At 47.1% G+C, this 17,998-nt stretch overlaps 1 protein-coding gene across 2 annotated transcripts; it reads left to right on the top strand.

The window, feature by feature from the left end:
• The first annotated feature begins 7,316 nt into the window (after positions 1-7,316).
• On the top strand, positions 7,317-15,836 carry PROX2 (prospero homeobox 2). Of its 2 annotated transcripts, XM_047079860.1 has the most exons (4): positions 7,317-8,639; positions 12,596-12,703; positions 13,732-13,926; positions 15,391-15,836. In XM_047079860.1, the coding sequence occupies exons 1-4, from the start codon at positions 7,317-7,319 to the stop codon at positions 15,574-15,576; spliced, it is 1,812 nt and encodes a 603-aa protein (XP_046935816.1). In that variant the 3' UTR covers positions 15,577-15,836. The 2 variants fall into 2 exon arrangements, with proteins under 2 accessions (XP_046935816.1, XP_046935817.1); XM_047079861.1 differs by lacking the exon at positions 12,596-12,703 and having other exon boundaries at positions 7,317-8,069.
• Positions 15,837-17,998: the final 2,162 nt, after the last annotated feature.

A 17,998-nucleotide genomic window follows, 5' to 3' on the forward strand; every position in this document is an offset into this window, starting at 1 on the left:
CAACGCATGAATAAATCCTTATAAAATTTCAGTTAATACAGAAATATACAGAGTAAAAATCGAAAGTTCTTCTTCAGTCTCTCAACTCCACTACCAATCAGTTGGTACATTTCTGGAGGGCAGTTGAGAAATGAGTATAAAAGTTTAGGGCACCTGGGTGGCTCAGACAGTTAAGTGTCTGACTTTCGCTCAGGTCATGATCTCACGGTTCGTTCTGAGGCTTGCGTTGGGCTCTGTATGTCAGCTCAGAGCCTGGAGCCTGCCTCAGATTCTGTCTCTCCCCTCTTGCGCTCTGTCTCTCTCTCTCTCTCTCTCTCAAAAATAAATAAACATTAAAAAAAATTTTTTTAAGTTTAACACATGCCCAGTCTTTGATCCAGAATTTCTACTTCTAGAAATGCATTCTAAGGAAAAAATAGTGTAAGTTCTAAGAGATATAGACAAGACTGTTCATCCCAATATTATTCATAATAACAATAGCTAACACTTACCAGTAATTTATGATATGGCAGGAACTGGTCTAAAAATGGGTTAACTCATTGGATCCTTACAACAACCTTATAATAACAGCAGGTATTGTGGTTATTTCCCTGTTATTGATGAGAAAGCTGAGGTACAGAGAGGTCACAAAGCTAAGTAAGTGGCCCTAGGGATTCAAATCGAGGCAGTCCGGCTCTGCAGTCCGCACTCTCCACCTCCATACTATCTTGTCTATATTGCTACGCCAGTGACAACATAAGAAAAAAATCTGTCTAATCAAAAAGGAATTTGTTAAATAAATTGTGATATATACATACAGTGGAATATCATCAGCTTTTACAATGTTGTTACAGATGGGTATTCATTAACATGAGAGATCAAAAAAAAAAAAGGAAGTTATAGGACTATGTATTTATAATTCCATTTCAAAAACTGATATAATTAGGGGAAATCATGTAAGTTTTCTGTACACAGAGAAAAAAGTTTTGAAAAAATGACAAGCACCAAAATGTTAACTGTGAATTTCCTTTTCTTTCTTTCTTTCTTTCTTTCTTTCTCTTTCTTTCTTTTCTTTCTTTTCTTTTCTTTCTTTCTTTCTTTCTTTCTTTCTTTCTTTTCTTTCTCTCTCTTTCTTTCTTTCTTTCTTTTCTTTTCTTTCTTTTCTTTCTTTCTTTCTTTCTTTTCTTTCTCTCTCTCTCTTTCTTTTTCTCTTTCTTTCTTTCTTTCTTTCTTTCTTTCTTTCTTTCTTTTCCTCTCAATACATATCTATATTTGGGAAGTAAAATGACTCTTTATTGCTTTCATCATCTACGAAAAGCAGTAAAGCTATTTTTAAAGGGCTGTGGCAGTCGCTACTCTGTCTGTAAATGTGAGTGCGCTGCCAGTTGATTTTTAAACAGAAAGTGTTGCTGCTTCATATGCCACACCCCGGTGAAGGGCTCCGAGTGGCTTGCTGGCCCAGCACAGAGGTTTCCTGTTTCTCAGCTGCCCAGATGCAGAGTTTCCATGATTGTCCTACAGAGATGGGCGTAAACATCTCTGGGTGTCCAACCGCAGTGGTGTTTGGCTAGATTTCTAGTTTCTGGCCTCAAGACCTTCCCGCTGATTGTTGCTTCATTAAGCACACAGACTCCATATCTTACCCTAGTAGTTCTGCCTTCTGGAGCATACGGACTACATGGAACCTCAGAAACAATGCCTTAAATAACCCACAAGGGAGATTTGGTGACATCGATGGTTCTATGCCCTATCTATCTATCATCTATCTATCTATCTATCATCTATCTATCTGTATTGATTTTGTTCCATTTAGATGCTAGAAAGATCTGAAATAATGTACCTCTAATGAAGAGATGAAAATCAGTCTAAATGAAGTGCATACAGAACAATTTATTCAACTGAGTCAGCAAACATCTATTTGGAGATAACTGGCAATCAGGCACTACTTGGAGACACAAGGAGGGAGCTCACAGTCTAAAGGGGAAGATTGATTACTTCAGAGAGGGGGTGACATTTCAGTTGGATTTTGGAAAAGGAATAGGGGTGTGTCGGGTAGAAAAAGGAGGGCAGGGCTTTCCAGGGAGAGGGAAGAGTAAGGAGTAAGGGCAGAGACCTGACACAGCGCCCAGGACAGCTCAGTGGCAATGGTGAGTATTGAGGACAGTGGCTCCAGAGGAGGGGAGGCAGCTGCACCTTATATTCAACAGGCAGCTAGCAAAGACTGATTCCACGGAGGGGCATAAGCAGACCCACGTGTTGGAAAATTAATGCCGATGCCAATGTCACTGAGGAAATGGAGACGATCAAAAGGGAACTTGCACTCACTCTCGTCACCGGGGCACCCACCTGCCAGCACCTGTCCACGGACACTGCCTTCCTCCACCACCATGGATGAACCAAGGGTTCTCGTCTCTAAAATCGATCCCTTCCCATGTATGAAATCTTGCCCCCACCTTCCTACCTAAGGACCAGCTCCAGAAATTCTCCCCCTGTGGCCTACATTAACAAACTTTATCTTTTCTTAAAAATGTTTATTTTAGTTTTGAGAGAGAGAGAGAGAGTGCGCAAGCAGGGGAGGGGCAGAGAGAGAGGAAGACACAGAATCCGAACAGGCTCCAGGCTCTGAGCTGTCAGCACACAGCCCGATGTGGGGCTGAGACTCACGAGCCATGAGATCACGAGCTGACCCGAAGTTGGCGCTTAACTCACTGAGCCACCCAGGCGCCCCAACAAACTTTATCTTTATACGGCATCATTGCCATTAACCTATAGATATACTGTTATTCTTTCTATCTTGAGAAACCCTCTCTTGACCCCATCTCTCCTTCCAGCCACTGTCCTACTTCTCTCCTCTCTGCAAAACTCCTTGAAAGAGGTGTCATCGTTAATGTCACCAATTCCTCCTCTTGTCCTCTGCCGTAAATCCACTCCAACCAGGCTTTTTCTCCCTGGGCTCCACCGAAACGGCTCTGATCAAGATCTTGAAAGCCTCTGTGTTACTAATAATTGCTGTGTGACCTGACCTCTCCCGGCTCCTAGAAACACTTTCTTCACTTGGCTCCCGGGAACTCACACACCCCTAGATTTCTTCCTATCTCACTGCTTGCTCCTTTTGCGCCCTTTATTTATTTAAAAAAAATTTTTAACGTTTATTTATTATTGAGAGACAGACACAGAGTGTGAGCAGGGGAGGGGGCGACACAGAATCCAAAGCAGGCTGAGCTGTCAGCACAGAGCCCGACGCGGGGCTGCGAACTCACAAACTGCGAGATCATGACCTGAGCCGAGGTCGGTCGCTTAACCAACTAAGCCACCCAGGTGCCCCTCCTTTTGCTCCCTTTATTGATTCCCCTCTTACCCCAGGCTCTTCATGCTGCTATGTCCCAGGACTCGGATCTTGGCCCCCTCCTCCTCTCTGTCTACACTCACTCCTCGGAGCTCATCCATCTACATACTGACAGCCATCAACTTTCTATTTCTAGTCCAGATCTCTCTCCACTGACGCCCCAGGCTTATTTACCCCACGGCTTTGTCAATATCTTCATTTAGTTGTCTCATAATTGTCTCAGATTTCACATGCAAAACTGAGCTCCTGATATCTCTCACCAAACCCGTTCCTCTATGGTCCTTCTGACTCAGCTCGTGCCATCTCATCCTTCAACTCACTCAGGCCAAACGCGTTGGAGTCATCATCAGTGATACTTTATTTCTCTTTGCGCTCCGCATCCAGTCTGTTCGCAAATTCCACTGGCTCCACACTCAACATCTATACAGGATCTGATGCTTTGCTACCGTCCTGGTCCAAGACACCTCATCTCTGTGATTACCATCTAGGTCACTGCCTGGAGGCCTAGATGCCTAGAGCCTCCTAGGGCTGTTTCAACCCTTGCTCCCCCACCCCCGGCCTATTCTCCATCTAGTAAAGAATGATCCTTTTAAAACTAAGTCAGGCCATACTGCTTACAACCTTCCAGCGGCTCCTCATTTATCTCGGAGCAAGGGCTAATGTTTTCACAGTGGCCTTCCATTACTAACTTCGTATGTTATGCCATCTGGATCCCTCTGCATGAATGTGAGCTCCACGTGGGCAGAGGATTTTGTCTGTTGCCAGCATTTGAGCCACGTTTGTTGAATGAATGAATGAGTGTAGAAGGACCAGAGTGAGGAAAGGCTAGAAGCTGGGGGACCAGTCATGAGGTATTGGAATTGTCTAGGTAAAAAGTTGAAACCCTGAATCCAGAAACGGTAATGGGAAAGCAGTGGACTGTGGTTCAGAGCCATTTTTTGACCATAAGTGACCAGACCAAGTCAGTGGTCCGGGGAGGAGTCAGAGAGACTCCCAGCTTCCAGCTTAAACAAGATAGGTAGTGTGAGAGTTGAAGCAGAGGGGCAGTTACAGAGTTTGTGTTTGAAAATGTTGAACTGGGGCACCTGGCTGGCTCAGTCAGTTAAGGGTCTAACTTGAGCTCAGGTCATGATCTCGCGGTTTGTGAGTTCGAGCCCCGCGTCGGGCTCTGTGCTGACACAGCTCAGAGCCTGGAACCTGCTTCAGATTCCGTGTCTCCTTCTCTCTCTGCCCCTCCCGCTCACACTCTTTCACTCTCTCTCAAAAATAAATAAACGTTAAAAAAAAAAAAAAGAAAATGTCAAATTTAAGCAGGAGATGTTCACTCAGCAATTAGGATAACCATAACCAATCCCCTCTTCTTTTTGGAAGGTACTTAACTGAAAAAATACACAGCTTGTATTATGGTGAGTTTCTGTGGTTCAAATATCAATTCTGCCAGTTCAGTGGTCATCATTAGTTAGAAAACAGCCAACGGAAGCTTAATGAGTGATCCAGTTATGCTTAGCAGATGGTAAGAGCTAGTGTAAAAATAACTTTTCCTATTATACAAATAATATATATTCCGCGTCAAATGATCACAGGAAGTTAAAAAATGTTTCTCTCTCCAAGAGGTGGTAAACCATCCAAACGGTTGGGATACATTTTTAAAGTTAACGTGAATTAGGCAAGTTATCTGTTTTGTTTTAGTAATTTATAAGTGTCTTACTCAAGGCAAAATCCTTCTACGTACTCCGACCCACGAACCCGGCTTTCTTCCAGTGGCATTTTCCTTGTGACGGACTGGAGCCACCGCCACCTCCCACCCTCGGCCCCGGGCACCAGGAGGGACATTGCTCAGGGCGAGCTTGTGCCAGCTGTGTCTGCCGTGGTCTGGCAGCTCCGGGTGGAGGCTGTGTCCACATCCACATCCAGCGGCTACAGAAGAGCCACGTTTCGCCCCAGGTAGAGAATTCCAGGTAAATTTTAGATCAAAAGTAGGACGAAGCTAGTGGACCCTTTCCTGAAAGGAGTTGCGCAAGAGAAGCAAAAGGACAGGGTGCCTGGGTGGCTCCGTCGGTTGAGCGTCCGACTTCGGCTCGGGTCATGATCTCACAGTTCGTGGGTTCGAGCCCCGCGTCGGGCTCTGTGCTGACAGCTCAGAGCCTGGAGCCTGCTTCACGTTCTGTGTCTCCCTCTCTCTCTGCCCCTTCCCTGCTCATGCTCTGTCTCTCTCTGTCTCAAAAATAAATAAACATTAAAAAAAAGAAGAGAGAGAAGCAAAAGGATAGTGGGAATTTGTAGAGGAGAAATATGAATGTACCTCTTTGAGGAAAGGAAGCATCCCCTTGGCAGACAGAGGAGTCAGTCTCTTACACGGGTCTTTCCATCCGCAGGGAGGCAGCTGAAGTGTGGTTGTGTCAAAGGATTTGGAATCTCAGTAACTGAGAGCCACTCTGCGGCCTCGCTGACCCTTGGTTTCCTCATCTGTAAAATGGGAGAATTACACTGATTCTCAAGTTTGGTGTGAGGTGCAATGAGGTAACGTGTGAATGTTTTGTAAACTTGAAGGCCCTTAAACTTGCCATCTGAGGCCTCCTAAAGTACAGTGTATTTTGATACTTTGTGGGGGAAAAATAGCTTTAGGCAGCCTTTTCTAAACTAGCTGCCTCCTTCTTCCCACACCCTCATCCCAATTTACAACCCCTTATTGTGCTTTTTCTTCCTAGCAGATATCACGACGACCTGAAAATATACTTGTTCGTTCTCTCTCCCTGGGGGAGACGGCCAGCTCCATGAGAGCAGGATTCTGCTGGTCTTGTCCTCCACCGTCGCTCCAAGTGCTCAGAAGACGGCCTGATGCACAGTAGGAGCTAAGGAAATAGTTGTTGAATGTGAGCAATGAATACCTGATCTGATTCTTTCAGGAACAGGACAGTGTAGTGGTCAAACAGCTGGTTCTCAAACTTCGGTTTGCCTGTTTCAAATGCAGGTTCTCCCCTGCCCCCCAGGATGGAGGGATTCTGATTTTGCAGGGCTGGTGAGGGCTACTGAATTTGCTATTTTTTAAAAAAAAAATTTTTTTTCAACGTTTATTTTTATTTTTGGGACAGAGAGAGACAGAGCATGAACGGGGGAGGGGCAGAGAGAGAGGGAGACACAGAATCGGAAACAGGCTCCAGGCTCTGAGCCATCAGCCCAGAGCCCGACGCGGGGCTCGAACCCACGGACCGCGAGATCGTGACCTGGCTGAAGTCGGACGCTTAACCGACTGCGCCACCCAGGCGCCCCTGAATTTGCTATTTTGAACAAGTGCCCTGGGTGATTCTGTTGTGGCAGGCACTAAGGAGGTTACTCTGAATCAGACAGACCTTGTTTTGACTCCAGCCTGCCACTGACTAGTTGTGTGACCTTCCGGAGGTAACTCAACCTCTCTGGGCCTATTTCCGTAAGTGAGAATGACAACATTCTCAGGGATTTGTGACGAGAATTAAATTAGGTCATAGATGTAAAGTTCTTGGCATAATGCCAGCTGTGCAGTTAGCTGCTGCTATTACCTTTATTATAATTCTATCATAATTATGCCCCAGCAAGACAATTCCTCCCTGAAGGATCCCTCTTGGGAATCTCCTCAGAGTAGGGTCCCACCCAGCAGCACAGTATCTCATGGGAGCTGGTGACAGATCCAGAATCTCTGCCCCGGCCCCGACCTGCTAAATCTGGATCTTCATTTTAACAAGATCCCTGGGTTATTTGCGCACGCAAGTTTGAAAAGCACTGCTCAAAATCACATATGCTGTTTTCTCCCTGTCTCTAATTCAGAGTCTACTCAGGTTTGTGAGTTCTGGCATATCAGAGTCTGAATCCTTGACAGCTGCTTCTCGTCCTTCTGAGTGTGGAGGAGGAACCCCCAGCTCCCGCGAGGTACCCCTCTCGTTGAGGACATCGGGAGAAAGAATTCCCTTACAGAGCCACAACCGACCTTCTGAGCAAGAGCCTTGTGAGCCAGGGGATGGATCCAAACTCTGGCCTGCTTTCTCCTCTGTCCCGGACCTGTTCCCACCTGGCAGAACCCTGTATGGAAGGTGAAAGAAGCCCAGCCCCCCGAGAGCAAGGCGGAGACCCCCACTTTCCCTGGAGCCCTGTCCCCAGCTCTAGCTTTGCTGACCCTGACTGGTTTTGCGATGAGAACATCCAAGCAAAGAGGGCCAGAGTGGAGACCATTGTCCAAGGCATGTGCCTCTCTCTTAATGCTCTGGTGCCAGGCAATGCCCAAGCCAGGGACAGTCCGTATTGCCCAGAGAAGGCCCAGGAGCGGAAGAGGAAGCAGAGCCTTCCCACGCAGCAAGGCCCTCTGAAGCCGGGCCCTGTCGGAGACCATGGCAGCAGGAAAGGGGGCCCTCGGGTAAGAGAACAGCTCTATCAGCTGAAGCAACAGCTAAGGCATTTGCAAAAGCACATCTTGCAGGCTGCTGGGCCCGGGGACGCAGCTCAGGACCCAGGAGGCTCTGAGATGGACAAGGGCCCTCTAAGCGTAAAGCAGAGGAAGGGCTATGGATCTAGGCCCTGGGCTATGGACAGTGATCACCACCATCAGGGTTCCCGTGGGGACCTCTCCCGGAAAGAAAAACACAGAGCATCTGAAGTCGAATACCAGTCTGAGGAGCCCAGGTTCCTTCCTTGTGGAGCACAGGATTTGCTGGAGACTCTGAGGAAAGAATTGACCGGGGCCGTGTCCCAAGCTGTAGACTCAGTATTACAAAAGGTACTCTTGGATCCACCGGGCCACCTGACCCAGCTGGGTAGAAGCTTCCGGGGGCTTGTGCCAGAGGGTAGCAGCGAGCCCTCGCCTCCTGAGAGAGGTATCTGTAAAGATCTGTTTCCTTTTGCCACCTTGCCCAGGAGGGCCCAGCCACAGACTGGGGTCCTGTTGCGAAACTTATCATTGGCCACCCCTCTAGATCCTCCCAGGTGCCCTGTCTCTTCAAGAATGATCCCCAGACCCTATCAGGGTCGGCCAGCAAACTGTCCTCTGACTGTGCCTTCCCACATCCAGGAAAATCAGATTCTTAGCCAGCTACTGAGTCATGGACCCAGTGACCACTGGGATAGCAGTCTTCCCCAAGATTCATCTTCCCAAAGTCACTCCTCCCCAGAGTCTGCCCTGCGACCTTGGGGGACAGTCAAATTGCGACCGTCGGTTCTGAGCCAACAGCAGTACCCCTTGCCCTTCACTTCCCCTCGTTTGGAAAGACTGCCCCTTCTTCCCTCGGTGAAGGTGGAACAGGGCGGCCTGCAGTGTGCCCCGGATGTGCTTCCATTTTCTTCAGTCCACATATCCTTTACTAGTAACTGAGGTTCTCAGTGCCACAGCTCAGAGAAATGGGAAATCTGGAAGATGAAGGGAGGTGGGGACAAATAACTCCATGGCGTTTAAATAGCTTTGCTTCCCTGGCGGCCTTCTCACTGTAGCTTCCAGGCCTTCCTTCCCTGGGGCTCATAGTTTTTAGGTTCTGAGAAAGTGGCAGCCACATTTTGGGATTTAAGGATGCTGGGAAGATTCATTTACTTTCTTCTGGGACACATTGGATCCTACCACTACTGACTCTTTGGGTCTAAAAGAGTTTTGTTTTTAAACTCAAATGGGCTTCCAAAATATGGGCTTCCTTCTATGGAAGGAAAAACCCCATAATTCGGTTGTCAGCGGCCTGTACAGCTAAACAGAGAGAGGGAATGACCTCATCTGAAGCATGGCTCCCCCAATCCCTTGGCTGCACAGGCAGAAAAGCCTGCATTGTCTAGGTAATTCACAGGGAAGCTATGAGCGACTAGAAACTTCTGAGGCAGATGGAAAATGGGATGCTTTCCTGAGGGACTAGACTCAAGAGGCAGCTGGAAGGGGTAAGAAGACTTTCGTTTAAGGAACAGCTTCTAAGCTGCAGCTGAGAGAACCAGAGCTTGGGGGCTGGGTAGGTAGAGGGAAGGGGGGCCCCTGAGGGGAGGACTGAGGGGCCCAGGCTGGGCTGTAGGGGTCTGGATCTTATTGCAAAAACTTTGCAACCCTTAGGCAGACTCCACTCTTTCAAATAGTGTTGCCCAGAGTAACCCTCCCTCAGGATATTAATAGTTGTTAAATTAGGAAGAAAGCAGCTTGGGTAAATAGGAAGAAAGCAGCTTGGGTAGGTTATTTCTACCGGTGACTTAAATACTGGTTATTAAACACTGGTTATTTCTACTACTGGGTAGTTCGTGGGACTTCTTAGAGGCTTTAACATGCTGATGTCCTATGTGAAGCTCTAAGAGGAGAATGTATGCAGCCTCAGACTCACATGACCAAAGATCCTCTTCCAGCAAGCATCTCGTGGGAGTGAAGTTCCTGACGACATTATTTTGGATGTTGCATTTTTAGCGAGCTGAGCTCAACACCGCTGCTTCTCATAAGCGGACTGTAATTCGGCCTCCAGAGGTCAACGCATCTGTGGAGCTGCACATCCAGGCGTGAACGGTTGTGTCCTCTTGGCAGAGGGCACCGGGTGGGGGGGGGGGGTAGGGGGGTTGGGGGGGGTAGGTGGATTGTGTTAATGGCCGCAGGATGGGGTGGGACCAGCTCACTGCCACAAAAGGGTGGGCTCTTGTGTCCTAAATGCCACGAGCGCCCTCTGCCTGTCACGAGTGTTGAAACACCCCTAATGCTTGGGCACCGCTGCGTGCTTCCCAGGCAGGCCAGACGGACTATAAAACCAAGGCTAAGAACACCTCACCGGCCACTGCTGCCTCTTCAGGCAGTAGGAAATCTTCTTGGAGGTGTAGAGATTGCCAGGAAATCGCCCCGGCTGACAAAGGCTACCTGTCTGGGCCTTTGGTAAGAGGCCACTGGTTAAGACTCCCTGTTAAAGTCAGGCGGTGGCGGAAGAGCCTGAAGGACTCAGAGCCCAAAGATTCTCTGCTGTACTTCCCTTGGCGGGGGCATGCTGGTATTTCTGGGGGCACCTACTGCGTGCCTAGCCCCGCTCTGTAAAATGAGGAGTGGACTCAGAGTCTGGGGAGGCTGGGGAGGCCATCGACCGGGCCTGGCTGCTTGGAAAGATTTGGGGCTCCCAGGCAGCTTCCTGGTTCCCCAGCTGTCCCCTCATCCCTGTTGCCTATGTTCCAGCATTAGAGATGTGTTCCCGTCGGCCGGGAAAGCCACCGAGCGCCAGCACCCATTCATATTCCCACAACAACCCACGAGACAGGTAGAGCGGGAGTGATGAGACGGTAGGGGGCAGCGTTTGCTGCGCCCGTTCCCTGAGGTCGGCCAACAGTTCACAAGTGAGGGTCCACCGGCACTTAGCCACCATTCTGAAACTCCGAGCTCTGAACATCCCTGTGATTTCTCTCCCCTAAGGTGGATGGGAACATGTTTGGTGGCAAAACCCGACCTGCACTGGTTGGAGGCTATTTATAGACTATCCCACTTAGTGTAAATAGTCCTCCAATTTGCCGTGGCAATGTTAACGTATTGGATTGCAGACTGCTGCCACAGCCCCTGCTCTGGCCGTTAACTGACGTATGGTCTACGCACCATATTACCGTTGTAAAATAATAACTTCTGAAATCCGAACCCCATTTGGCCCGGCGTTTTGGATAAGAGGTTGTGGGCCTGTGTTACGTCACAATCCTCAAGCGGCCACTCTAGATCAGGTATCTGGGAGGCGGGGACAAGAGAAGCAAACTAACTTGCCCAAGGTCACAAGACAGACACATGCAGAGCCAGGATTCAAACCCAAGCACAAGTTTTAACTACTATACTCACATTTTAGAAATGAGGCCCGGAGAATATAAGTGACTTGCTCAAGATCACACAGCTAATAGGTGGCGAAATCAGTATCTGAAACTGGGTCTTTGGACTCTTAAATCCAGGATTCTTTCCACAGCATTTATAAGCCTTTAAGAAGGATAAGAAGTTGGTCCAGTGAGGCAAGGGCAGGGGTCTTCTGGGCAGCAGCCTGGATGCCAGGGCCAGTTGTAACTGAAAATCAGTTGGTTTAGTCTCCTTTGGCTAAACTGGCATGTCCTACTGAGAAGCCTTAATCGTCCTAAAGGTACAGGTCTCCGACCTGAGCGCCAAGGTTACTCTGTATAATGCTTCTCACCCAGCCCCAGGACTGTCCCTGGGAATGCTATGTGTTCTCGTGCAAGAACCTTTATTTCCTTCCCATGCTGGTGCCAGGCAGTCACAACACAGCTCCCTTCTCTTGTTAGAGGGGAAGCAATCTGTTCTCAGAGTGACGTATGGGTTGGAATATCATTTCCATATTTCTGTACGGATTAAGGCTGACCATATAATCACTCATTCATTCCTTCATCCAACCAACATTTATTGAGCACCTACTATGTTCCTAGCACCGGGCTAGGCATGTGGAATACAAAGATGAAAAGATAAGGTCCTTGCCCTCAAGGAGCTCACAGTCTAAATGGGGAGACAAACATGCAGTAAAAATTCCAGGGAGGTCATTGCTACAACAGAGGTTTGTACAAAAAGCTTTGATAGCCCAGGGTAAGGAAGGCCTCATTCAGCAAGGAACTATTTCACAGAGGAAGGGTGTCTGGGCTGAACTGGGAAGGGTGAGGGAAGCTCTGCCAGGCAAATGAGGAGCAGACACAGCCGAGAAGTTCAAGCTTCCTGAGCTGGAGCCAACTGTGCTCTTGTACTCAGGCAGGTTAGGTGTTCATTGGCTTAAACACTGCAAAGGGAGCTCCGAGAATAGAATGGGGACCATCTAGTGGGCTTGTCTCATTTTACAGATGAAGAAACTGAGGCCCAGAAGGGGAATGAAATCTCTGCGTGGGGCTTTGAAATCTGGGACAGACCTGCCATCTTTCCCCATCCTGTTCTGAAAGCACACACACAAAGTACAACAAACTGTATTTGATATCATAAAGGCTGTAGAACTTTCACACATCAAAATGTTTTTTAAATTCTGCAAATTTACTGTACATATATGGTATTGAGCATCTGGAAAGCAAAAGCTTTTTTCTTAGTTTTTAAGTAAGCTCTAGGTCCAGTGTGGGACTTGAATTCACAACCCCAAGATCAAGAGTCACTGGTTTTACCGACTGATCCAGCCAGGCGCCCTAAGAAAGAGCTTATCTGATCAGACAGAAGAATGGAACTAATACACCATTCGCCCAGAAAAAATGAAACAACAGAAAAAAAGAAACCGTCAGGAACAGGACAAGTCATTATTTGGATTAACTGATAAAAATCACATGATAAAGCGGTGTTAGTTTTCCTTGACGCTGAGATAAATCCAGGAGGGCCTAAATCCTGGTCACTTGAAGAAGGCCAAACTCATGTTTTTCTTCACACGCTACCCCAGCTCCAACCTGCTGAAGGCTTATTTCCCTGATGTCCAGGTAAAGTCATTCTTCACCTCTGAAAGCCTCTGAAAAACTCCCAAGAGGGAATGGTTTTGCCCAGTGGGAGGCAAGTCCTAGGTCATCTTATGTGCACCTCAGGTCCCCTTCATGTTGCTGATGGGATCGGCACAATTTCCAGTTCTGGGCTGAGACTCTGTATGAATAACTTTGGGCCACAAAGGTTGGGTATCTGAATTTTAAGCTTTTGACCTGTAGATATACAAACCCATGGGGAGGAAGGGTGGAGGGGAGAGAGAAACATTAGTAAATGGCATTTTTGGCCTAGTGTTTTATCTCTGCTGGGGAAGACTATGAAAAAGATAGAATACGTAAAGGGTTGGACATTGTCACATTTATATTCAAATTGCTGTATTTCAACACTGAATGAAGGTATGTAGACATCAAGCATGATGATAAGGAAAATCAAGCTCTGACAGCTGGAACCAGACTATGCCTGTTCCCTTACCCTGTGTGTTTGGGAGAGGGCAGCTAATACTTTGAATCTACTTCTTTGTGTTTTCCAGATCTTTCCCTCATATTCGGTTGCTTGGTTGACTCCTGCACCAAGCTCTGATTTTGATTCATTCTGCAACTCCAAGGCTGCAATGGCCTGCTCTCTGCTCTATACCCTTATCCCTTCCTTTTGCCCTTGACTCGGCAGAGAGCTCTGGGGCTGCTGTGCCACCTGCCCAGGTGCAGCAGAAGCTGGTACCACACTGGCTTTGACCCGAAACCCTCCCAAAGTCACAGTAGACACCATGGAAATCTTTTCATGGGTAAAAAAGTCATAAATATAGTACATCAAAACAGTATTTTCTAATCGGCATTATAGCTAATTCGGATTTTTCTGTGTACAAGTGAAAAGGCTAGGAAAACGGCTGTGACTTCTTTTTTTAAAGAAAGCCCTTTCTCATGGTGGCTGAAGCCATCCTTATTAAGCCCTATGTTGAAATGGAGGCTGAGAGTTCTGGCTCTGAGCACCTCATGGCAAACATCCGACCTGATGGGCCCTGTTGTTTGTACAGTTCAACCGCTGCATTACCTCCCAGATGATCAAGTGGTTCAGCAACTTTCGTGAGTTTTATTACATCCAAATGGAAAAATTTGCCCGGCAAGCGATTTCAGATGGTGTCACAAATCCCAAAACGCTGGTGGTACTCCGAGACTCAGAACTTTTTCGAGCTCTCAATATGCACTATAACAAAGGAAATGACTTTGAGGTAAGGAAAATCAAGCTCTGACAGTTGGAACCAGACTATGGGCCCCCTGAGGTCTGATGAGTGCCTTCCCTTTGTGATTGAGTTTTCGAGAAGACCTCCTTCCGTGTCTGTCCGCAAATCACCGAGAGCCAGGGCAGCCTAGGGCCAATCTCTGTATCACCCACACAGATGAGATTCAACATCTTTTAGGCAACAGGTAGATATCACAAGCTGAATGTACAGCCAGTTTTCATCTGAAACGGAAGCAGAAGCCAGCCGGGTGTTGTGCCATTTGAGAGTTAGTACTCTGTAATTGCAACTGGCCGTAACTTGCGGAACTTCTCCCCGCAGTGTCAGGAGACATCCGACTACATGCTACGCTGTTGCCGCACCCAGACTTGGCCTCCGTTATCTTTACAACAATTTTTGTTCATTTCATCATTTCGTTCTTTATTCTCACTTGATCAGTTTTATTTGTGGGCCTTTCACGACAAGTCACCTCAGATCCTCTCTCTCTCTCTGGAAATAATGAATAAGCAGTACTCCAGCTTCCGGGTCCTTTGGGGACCTCTGTGAAGGCACGCTGGTGGCACCTTAGAGGGTAAGGTGTAAAGGGTGAGCAAGTGGCCTAGATGTCACCGGTGAGTACTCCTAATCTAGACACGCATTTCCTTGTGTGCAGTGAACAAACAGCTCTGCTGGGCTGCCATTCTGTTCTGCAGGTCACGGACCACCCTTCCCTCGCCTTACCCCTCTCACGTGACTCTGATACTTCCAACGAAGGGGAGGAACGCTGGTATCCACCAGACATTCTGTCAGAACCTGAGCCTCCTTTCTGAGGCTCGTGGGGTCAAGGTGTGTGGACAGGGTGGTGGTGCCACATCTTTGCGTGTGGGGTGGCCATCTGGCACGCGGTGGTGGCAAGCCCTGGGCCAGACTGGGTTTGGAGGACTTGTGGGACTCCCCATCATATACGATGCCAGTCTGTGTCAGGGCCTGGAACATACTGAGTCCCCCTCAACCTGGTGCTTGACTTGGGAAGCAGGAATGGTTCCAAGTCTTTTGGATCCAACCCCAAAAGATGGTGGGATGAGGAAAACAGTTGTAAACTTGGGCGCATGTCTTTCCACATTAGGCACTAAGGAAGAGAATACTAAAAACCTTCGTTGAACCACAGATTTAATTTCGATCAGAGTCCGTTTCTCATTTACTGAAAACGCACCATTAGTAGAATCAGCTTCTCCTCCATAAGGAGTGTCCCTAATATGTTTTTTCCCAGGGCTGTCTCATGGGTACCATCGTTTTAAAGTTTGTATTTGATGAGAGAGCAGGGGATTCTGAGGGCTGCAGAAGTCGAGGGCCGGGAGAGCAGGGATGCTCTTATCAGCCCACCACCCCAGGAACAGGCAGCACTGAGATCTGCATGGTGTCGGTGCTTCAGAGCCTCATGTCTTTTCTTTCTTGTGGGTCTCTTTGGGAATGCAGGTCCCGGATTGCTTCTTGGAAATCGCCAGCTTGACGTTACAGGAGTTCTTCAGGGCTGTCTCCGCAGGGAAAGACTCAGATCCTTCCTGGAAGAAACCCATTTATAAAATTATTTCGAAACTGGACAGTGACATCCCAGAGATATTCAAATCTTCCAGCTACCCCCAGGAGCTGTTTCGGAATTAAGATCTCACAAAGTGAGGTGCAACTGATGAGGTCTTCCTGGGTTTGTCTTAAATGGCAGTCAGTACAGCTGTAGTCATATAAAAAGGGCATAGGGAGAACCACCCCCCCCCACATAGGCACTAGTACCATTTCTGATCATTTATTTCCCTTTTCAGAATCATCAGAGGTTTAATCTCAACTATAAAATATATCAACCACATGTAACAGCATGTTGGTAGCATACTGTAAAAGGAACACAACAGTTTGGAAGCAAAACTTAAATCTCCACTTCACTGTTTCTGGGTGTTGTGACCCTGGGAACTTGCTGGGATCACTGCGTCTGTAAAACCAGATGTGAGGATTAAAAGATAGTAAGTCCTGAAGTACTCTGTGAAATGTTACTCACTACACAAAGGCTAGTGTTTTCCCCAACTTGGCTTTCAGATAAAGTTACCTTTTGTGGGGTTTTTACAGATTGCTGGTTTTAGTTACCTATTTATCGAGCTCCACTTGTTTGCTAGACACTTTCAAATACATTAGCTTTAAGCTTTTCACCCTGAAAAGTAGATATTAGCTTCATTTGAAAAACAACCACACCCAAGCTTTGGAGCTGTGAGGTAACTTGCCAAAGTAGAAGGTAGGGCATTTGGGGTGGCGGGGACGGTCAGGAGTATGGAGGAACCCAAGCCCTTCCGAAGCCAGACTGCATGCTGGACCACCTCATGCTGCTCTGTGATTGCAAACAGACTACCATGGCCAGGAAGTATCCAGCACTGCTGGGACGCTGTCATCTGACAAGCCCTGCCTAGCACTCAGGAGTGCTTCATCACCCAGGATTTCCAGGCGCATTCCAGCATGCCCAACACCAACTTTCTGTAGGACGTGAGTGTTGCTGTTCATTCATTCATCTGCTGGGAGTTTATCAGCAGGACAGCCCAACTAATCTCTAGCTGACCAGTGCAACTGATGCCCAGCCTCTTACGTGCAGAAGAAACTGAACTTCAGACTTGGAAGCTTGGAAACAGCCTTAGGAGATATCTGGCCCACCCAGCTTAAATTAGGAAGGAGGGAACTGAGGTCCAGATAGGAGATCTGCACAGCCTGTGCATAGTCTCACAGACAATGAATGGCATAAATCGGGGTGAAACACAGCATCACACACAGAAACAGAAATTCTCCCACTCCATAAGGAAAGTACAGGCCATGGTCAATCTTTCACAGACTCAGGAGTTCATGAAATCAATGCCGCCCCCCCCCCCACTGGCCCAATACAAATTGTGACGCACTCTGAGTATCCAGGCGAGACATGTGCAAAGCTCAGTAACTGCATCTGTCCTGTGAGCTAGTCAGAGCCAAGTCTTTGTAAAGGTGTGTGAGCTGGGGTGGGGTGTCCTACAGAGTTCAGGCTCTGTCATTCCGAATAAGGGATGTCTGTGACTGTATTAGCTTCCTTGTTTCCCATCTACATAAAACAAGTTTCTATATTCAACTACCCCACTTCCTTGACTTTTTGGGTGGGCTGGATCAGAGGAGATAAAATCCCTAAACTATTGCTCGATGTATCAACAAAAAAAGGTACGAATAAAGAACTTTCTTTTGAATTTTCCCTTACTTCAAACAGCTGAGAGGAAAAACAAAAGTACTCAGCCCAAACTAATCTTCAGGTTGCTTTAAGGTTATTTGTAAGTGCCCTTTGATATATCCAGTTGCACTCAGATGACCTTTGCCATATTTTCTCCCAGAATTTTCCCTTCAAAAATGAAGGAATCTGCCAAATTTAAGTTTTAAGAGTAGGCAAGCATGGAGTATCTTGAGCAAGAACAGTTATCTGTGTTTGGAGACGGCAGAAGAACCCACTTCAATAACTATTGAAGATATTCATGAGAAACAATTCCAAGTTCACATGATTGTCTGATATGGAGCTGCCATTTTCCGTCCCAAACCTGAAATTCATTAGCGTGTGTTTTAAAGATTTAGCCACGCCACATCCAGGGCAGTGAACCTTGTCCCAGGGACCAATTAGATGAAATGTACATGCTCAAATTGAAAACATTTGTGTACTACAGTCCTTCCAGAAGTGTTCTCTAACCACTGACCTAAACACAGAAGAATGTATAAATATACATGCCTGCCAACATAAGAATTCTATCTTTGTTATGTTTTTCTGTTTCTACCAAGTATCTCTCTTTCTCTGTTGGGAACACATTCTGAGCCGTTTATTAAGTTCTTTTAGCTGTCATAACATGGCTAAAGATCTGGCCATTCTTTCCATTAAGGTATATGTGGGTACTGTTCTCTCCCAAATTAGACATTTTCAGACTCTTTCAATGGTAGACATATTTTTATGTCTAATGATCTAGTCTAATTTCATGGGTAGACAGTAGGACCTGGACTGTGGTTTATGATTTTGGCACCACTGGGGAGTTAATACCCTATTAATGAT

This window comes from Lynx rufus, unplaced genomic scaffold, assembly GCF_022079265.1.
Source record: "Lynx rufus isolate CCGP_SWC_20201006 ecotype Redwood Valley unplaced genomic scaffold, mLynRuf1.p SCAF_17, whole genome shotgun sequence".
NCBI lineage: Eukaryota > Metazoa > Chordata > Mammalia > Carnivora > Felidae > Lynx > Lynx rufus.

Bases quoted from the DNA above. Each gene is read 5' to 3' on its own strand.
- PROX2 (XM_047079860.1), top strand. From the start codon at position 7,317: ATGGATCCAAACTCTGGCCTGCTTTCTCCTCTGTCCCGGACCTGTTCC. The intron at 8,640-12,595 runs ATATCCTTTACT...ACGCTGAGATAA, and splicing joins TTCCATTTTCTTCAGTCCAC to ATCCAGGAGGGCCTAAATCC. The intron at 13,927-15,390 runs GTAAGGAAAATC...TTGGGAATGCAG, and splicing joins ACAAAGGAAATGACTTTGAG to GTCCCGGATTGCTTCTTGGA.